This window comes from Crocodylus porosus, unplaced genomic scaffold (genome assembly GCF_001723895.1).
Source record: "Crocodylus porosus isolate Cpor-Errol unplaced genomic scaffold, CroPor_comp1, whole genome shotgun sequence".
NCBI classification, from domain to species: domain Eukaryota; kingdom Metazoa; phylum Chordata; order Crocodylia; family Crocodylidae; genus Crocodylus; species Crocodylus porosus.
Genome location: NW_017728911.1, coordinates 16,568,951 through 16,575,907, shown reverse-complemented (window position 1 = coordinate 16,575,907; position 6,957 = coordinate 16,568,951). Strand labels below are relative to the sequence as shown.

Below are 6,957 nucleotides of genomic sequence, written 5' to 3'. Positions count from 1 at the left end.
GGACTCGATCTTCCGAGGTCCCTTCCAGCCCTAATGTCTATGAAATTATCTAGCGTGATGCCCAAATTCCTTTTCATAGTTGTTGCTTTCTATGGTAAAGGCATGTTTACCCACACCTAAAGTATGGCATGTACTGTGTTCCCTGATGTTTACATTTTTACAGTTGGTCTCACACTTTTTTTCTCTTAGCAGAATTGCTCTCTTTGTTATTTATGACTCCCAGGCCTCTGTCATCTACAAACTATGTTGATTATGATTTTGTTCTCTCCTAGGTCATTGATAAAAATGTTAAATAGCATAGTGACAAAAAACCAATCCTTGTGGGGCCTGACTAAATGTGCATCCATTCAGTAGATAATTTCCTATTTTACACTTACGTGTTAAGTAAGTCTATACCGTGTCCTCAGTGCTCCTGGGCAGGCATGTTCCTGAGCACTCCCTATCCACTGATTCTCCTATGTGCCAGGCCTGGAAATGTGTCAGTAAAGCTACTGTAGCACTGTCCCCTGCAGCCGTCTCTTGTGATGTGTGCCGCAAAGCAACTTCACTGCCATATTTCAAATTTGGTATGTGCAGGAGCAAGTGGACAGGGTGTGCTTGAGAGTGCCCCTTCCCAGATGTGACGGAGGTACAGTACAGGCGCACCCTTTCAGGACCTGTTGGTTATCCTTTTTTAATCTGTTGAATGATTGTTATGTTGTAGTTGTATTGTTTTAGGTTCTTAATCAGAATACTGGGTAGTATCAAGGCTTATATACAAACTGTAAAACTAAACATAAAATATTTGTATTGACTATATAAAGTCATATTGTATGTTTGTGTAAAATAAATTTTAATAAACTATATATAAACTGTGCACCTGTAGGAGAACACTATGTGTGTGGGGGTGGGGTGGAGAACAGGGTTTGCAGAATAAGCAATACTAATTGTTTAGAAAAAACAAGCTCTGGGAAATTCTTTTGCTCGTTTGAGAGTTCATCCTCTTTCCACTACAGTTTTTTTCCCTGTTGTAAAAGAAAGAGATGTTGTATCATAAAAGTAGTGCAATAAAAATACGAGTACATTGGTATATTTTAATTCTATGCTTTAATTCAGCAAAGCCTCTAAATGTGTACTTAATTCCCTTTGACCTCAGTTTTGTAATCAGTATGACATAAACACATGGTTTGCTGAACAGGCCACGTATCTGAACATCCTTCTATTTTACTTGTACAATTGGTATGTTTTGATGATTAATTTTTTATAATTTACTTGGTCCTACATTGCAGCAAACATTTTTCTATTCATTAAGATACTTTTCCTAAATTATTTTCTTACTCTACTTCTGTTTTGAGACTAAAGCACAAGGAAGACTTGTTATGATAAAACTTGTATTACTAAAGCCATTGTTTCTCACAGAAAAGCATTGGTTGTGCCAAAAGATTACTTTTGCTTTTGTCTGTGCCAGCCACGACTTTTTTCTTAGCCCCTGGAACAGTTACAATGACAGTATAACAGTGCTGTTAGCTGTAAAATGCAGCAAACTTGCAGAAACTGCAGGCTATGTAAAGTACATTTTTAGCATTTCTAGAGATACCTGTAGGATTGCAGAGTGTTCTTTTACAGTACATCATAGGGGTTCAGCACTTTTTAGCTGATAGCACTATAGTATAATTAGCCATTCAGTGGAAATTCCTTTCCGCATGCTTTCTTTTTATGAATCTATAGTTAAAGGATTGAGACAATTCCTTAGGAAAACAGTGAGTGGTTAGAGAAGTTTGTTCCCCTTGGTTAGTTCCTTGCACTTCAAGATGTGTTTTCTCTACTTTCATTTTTCCCTCACTGGCCAAACTACAGAATAAACGCATGTTTCTGCAATCAGTAGCAATTTGTGATTGTTTGTCTCTAGAAATACCAGTTTCATAGTTGTTAGGGGCTGGAAGGGACCTTACAGATAATCAGTTTTTCATCAATATGGAGCTGAATTGACTGGCTAGTGCTCTGTGAGAAGTAACCCCAGTGTGTTATGCATCTTAAATGTGGTACATAGTACACTGACACACAACATGCTAACACAGTACATCAGATCTTCCCTTCTGACTGGGAGGAAGGAAGAAGTGGATCACAATTCTGTTTGTGATGTTTAGATGTACAGAGACACAGTAGAAAATAACTGTTCTGGTCTTTTGTGAAATGTCTGTACTACTAATGATGAAGTTTCTTTATTTGAAATATGAACTTCTATGAACTGATTCTGATCATGCAATGTGTGCAACTCTTGCTGCATTAACACTTACCCAAATCATACATGCAGCAGGAAAATATTACTATAGAGGCAGATGGATCAAGTGATTTGTCTAAGGCAGCAATTCTCAACCAGGGTGCTGCAAGCAACCTGGAGTGCTTTGAGGTCTTTCAAGAATGCTGCACAGTTCTGTGCAATATTAGCACTGTTAGGTGTGCAAACATGATTCACATGATAAAACCAGAGATTTCAAACAGGAATCAATGTTAGAATATTCTGACACTTTTGTGCTGTTCCTGAGTTCTGTGCAACAGAAGGATTTTTGTATTATTTTTCTGTAGTCAAAAAAATATGTGGCAAACTACAAGCTTGAGATGTACATTGTGTCTAAAAAGGTTGAGAACTACTGGTCTCAGGTCTTGGAATAAATTAGTGGCACAGTTAGTTCAACAGCCTTGTGTCCTGGCTCCATTGTTCAGTTGACCAGATTACTCTGCTTCTCTGCATTAAACCTGGTAACTCTCTGGTTAAGACTACCAGAAGCAGTAAAGCTGTGTTACCATTGAGCTCAGCACAGGATCATTTACTCTGAAAAGGACTGGGGGGTGTAGATATGCCCTAAACCTTTCAACTAGCTTTTTGTTCTTTGTACTACATTTTTTTCCAGCTGCACTTGTCTGAATACGGGTTTTCTTTTGCAGCCTGAGTCATTAATCAAACAGTGAGTGAATTGTTTATTATTTACTATCTTAATAATTTTATTTCAAGAAATACTACTTTAAACTTTGTGTAGAAGGATTTAAGGTAAAAGAAAATCACAACTGTTGCATGTGAGACTTATACTCTACATTTCCACCTTTTGCATTTTATTATAGACCTGAACTTTTCTTTTCCTTGTTTAGGTATGGATGAAAGAACAGGGGCTGGATCTTGGGGAACAAGTGGTCAGCCAAGTCCCTCATATGAGCCATCAAGGGTAAGGCTTCTAAATAATTATTATGGGAATGGTTAATACAAATGAACACTTCTGTGCAAGAAACATCCCTTTAGACATTTATATCACTTTCTTTTGATAACTTTACATGAAGTAAGGACAGTCCTATATAAGCACCATATAGATGTCTATTGTGTGTGTGTGTGTGTGTGTGTGTGTGTAGTACTTTTCAACTTCAAAACATTTTATAAACTCTGACCTTCACTACATACTTGTACTGTGGTTATATGTTTTACAGTGAAAAAATGAAAGTACAAATTAAATGAATTACTGAACGATTTTAACTTCTTTAAAATATGCCTGTATAAGACACTACAATAAGTTTGATTTGGCAGAGCCAAAGTGATTAAATCAGGGTGTCAGATGCATCCAGTCTGACGGGCCAAATGAGCATCCCTGAGCCGGTCTGTAGGCCAGACCAGGGCTAAGCTCTTACAGAGCATCCAGTGTGTCAGTTCCTGTCTGTGTGATCCAGGTGTCAGCCCTGGAGGTGGCTCAGGGCACATGCTGCATTGTTGCTTGTGGGCTGGCCTGGTGCTGCAGTCAGCAAAGGGGGTCAGTCTGGGGTGCTACATGCAGTTAGTGCCCCAGATCCCTCATTCTGTGCAGCACTAGGTCCAGCTCACATGCTGCAGGTGGCAAATGCCCTGTGGTGGCTTGGGGGGCTGGTGCTTGCACAGCAAGTCCTAGGGCTAGGTGGTCCAGTATGTGGCACATGGGGATGGAATGACCATGCATGCAGCATGTGTCAGAAGGGGGCTGGCACAGGGCCCCTTCTGACCAGCTCTGCACACTGGCTCTGGGTCTGGCTGCACACTGCAGGGAACCTGCACCCTGTGCTGGCCTGCCGTGTCATGTGCAGTATACACTAGGCCCTAGTTTTGCTGTCCTTGTGCTAGCTCCTGGGGCCAGCATTGGGATGTAGAACTGCCTGCAGCTTATAGACTGGACCTAGCACTGCAGGCAGCACAGCCGGTCCAAAGGAGTGGGCTGCGTGCGATTCCCTGGACTGACCCCCTGTGCTGCCTGTAGCTTTCCTGGTACCATGTCCAACCCATGTGCTGCATCCAGGTTGCAGCACCAGGGTCAGTCTAGCAACCCCTGGGTCAGATCATTTGACTGCACAGTCAGCACCCTGGATTAAACAATGTCCAAAAAATTACCACCTTTACCTGGAGCCAAGGCGACCCCGCCCCCCCCAGTAATTAGGTTTTATACATGGGAAGTTATAAATTTGTTATCATTTTCTATGTATAGAATCTAATAAATGGAAGGTTATCTTAAATTCATACCTCCCACCCCACTGCTGTGGTGGGGAAAGCAGTGATTGTGGGGGAAGGGGTGAGACCTCTGCCCTTTGCTCACCTGCCCCTCCATGCCTATTCCTGTCTTCTTGCTTCCCTCCTTATAGCAGAAGTTAGGAGGTGGGGGGCAAGCTACAGGTTTTCCCCGCATTCACCCCATGGTCTCCCCCACTCTTCTCCTGGCCATGTTCCCCCTTTCTGCCAAGCAAGCTAGTCCAACCCTAGGCAGGCGGCATCTCAGCTCTGGCTTCAGTCTGAGGCTAAAGCTGGAATTGAGCTGCCACTTGTCCCAGGTTGGTACTCAAATTCAGGATGAGGCATTTTTCCCTGAGGCTGGAGGGGAAATTCATTTTGAATTTGGTAAACTCCTCCCTTTTTCCTTTTACTGTAGAGTACAGCTCCTCTTTCATATTGTTACTCCCCTTTATGCATTAACCTATGCACTAGAAAGTCAACAATTTCAGTTCTTTGTGAACTAATTGCTGAAAATAGTTAACACCAGGTGTAGGCAACACTTCTGGCTCTGAGCGAGAATAATCCGCTGAGGGTACTCCTTTCTACAGCAATCCCTGGAGAGCAAATACAGTTGGCACTCATCCCCATGTCCAAGGGCTGGATCTGACCCATGGGTTGCCCACCCCTGGATAACACAGTTGAGAAATTCACTTAAAAACACTCTTTTTTCTAGCCCCTTTACATTTAAACCATAGAACTGTTCACTTGTCCACTGTGGCTGATTTTCACCTATAGGCAAAAGACTCTGTAATGAAAGCCTAGGACTTTTTAATCAATGCGGTTAAAAAGGATCTAAAATTTTACCGAGAATGGTTAATGGATGTAGATCATGGAACATAAATGTAATTTCTTATGCATGAGAGAAGCCTTATTGCAGGTGCACAGCTCCATTCTGCACCACTTAAATCTTATCATCACCTAGAAACTTTAAGTCAGAGTGGCTGGAAGAATTGGATCTTGGAGGCTGGAGTTCTGACTCCCAGTGTTCTCTCCAGACTATAAAATTGGGTGTATCTTGGGGGTGTGAGGGGTACTAAAAAAACAGAGAGGCTTGTAGCATTTCTCAGCAGCTTTCATGTAGAATAAAACTGCTGTCAGATTTGTGCTAACATATTATATGGAGAATATGCCTTGCATCTTTATGGGGCATGTTGTCACAACTAGTACTGGCAAGAAAAAAAAAAGCACTAGAAAGATTAAAATACTCTTAAATCTGAGGTTCCACACTCCTCAATCAATAAACTACAAATGGGCATGAAAATCTCTTGAATTGTGAAAGACATATAGTATGTTAAAACTTCAACTTCAGATCTGTAGCATGTAAATAATGCACCATATTTAAACTCTAGTAAGCCAGGTCTGACCGCGCATGTAGGTTCCTAGCCAGAATGCAGGACCTCTATCTAACCCAGGAGGTGCACAGCCCCATGAGGGGAGACGTCTTGTTGGACCTGGTACTGGCCACTGACGACGACCTGGTGAGGGGGCTGCTGGTGCTCGACCACGTGGGCAACAGCCATTGTCGCCTGCTGGAATTCACCATCCAGCACAAGGTGGCAAAGGCCTACAACAAGGCAGCAGCCCTAGATTTCAGGAGGGCAGACTTCAATGAGCTAAGGAGAATAGTTGGGGAAGCACTGAGGTCCTGGAGGGGAGGGGAGCCAGGTGTCCAAGAAGAGTGGTAGCTCCTTAAGGAGACGATTCTCCAAGCCCAAAGGGAGGTAATTCCAATGTGGATCAAAGGGGGCATGAGGGTGCAAAAGCCCCCATGGCTCACCAAAAGCATCTGGGAATGTCTCCTACCTAAAAGGGAGGCACACACCCAATGAAAGGCAGGGGCCATCACCAGGGAGGATTATACTGCAGTTCCTCAGGGATGCAGGGGGGCAGTCAGGAAGGCCAAGGTGGAGATGGAACTGGGACTAGCTTCCTGGATCAAGGACAACAAGAAGTCCTTTTTTTAAATACATAGGGGCCAAAAAGAAGGTTCTGGGTAACATGAGGCCCCTGCAGGACATGCTAGGAAATTTGGTCATCACACCAGACGACAAAGCTAACATATTTAATGATTTCTTTGCCTCCATTTTCCTGAGCAGAGGCTGGAACAGCCACCCCCCCCCTCTAGGCCCCTATTAGACCCCAGGGGAGGCACACCTAGGCCGAGGGTTAGTGAGGAACTAGTTAGGGAACTTCTGGAGGGACTGGATGTATTCAAATCAGCTGGCTCGGACGATCTCCACCCCAGAGTGCTGAAGGAATTAGCTGAGGTCATTGTGGGACCCCTGGCATGGCTTTATGAGCACTCACCATGCTCCGGTGTGGTACCAGAGGCCTGGAAGAGGGCCAGTGTGATTCCCATCTTCAAAAAAGGGAGGAAGGAGGACCCGGGGGACTGTAGGCTAGTTAGTCTTACCTCAATC

The 6,957-nt window shown here is 43.3% G+C and overlaps 1 protein-coding gene across 11 annotated transcripts in view; it reads left to right on the top strand.

Moving 5' to 3' along the window:
* TCF12 (transcription factor 12) overlaps positions 1–6,957 on the top strand; it is a 310,429-nt gene that overhangs the window by 97,817 nt on the left and 205,655 nt on the right. For all 11 annotated transcript variants that reach the window (XM_019533496.1, XM_019533504.1, XM_019533499.1 and 8 more), the window contains exon 3: positions 3,127–3,200. In XM_019533496.1, the coding sequence (XP_019389041.1) occupies positions 3,127–3,200 (74 nt within the window). The remainder of the gene's footprint in view (positions 1–3,126; positions 3,201–6,957) is intronic.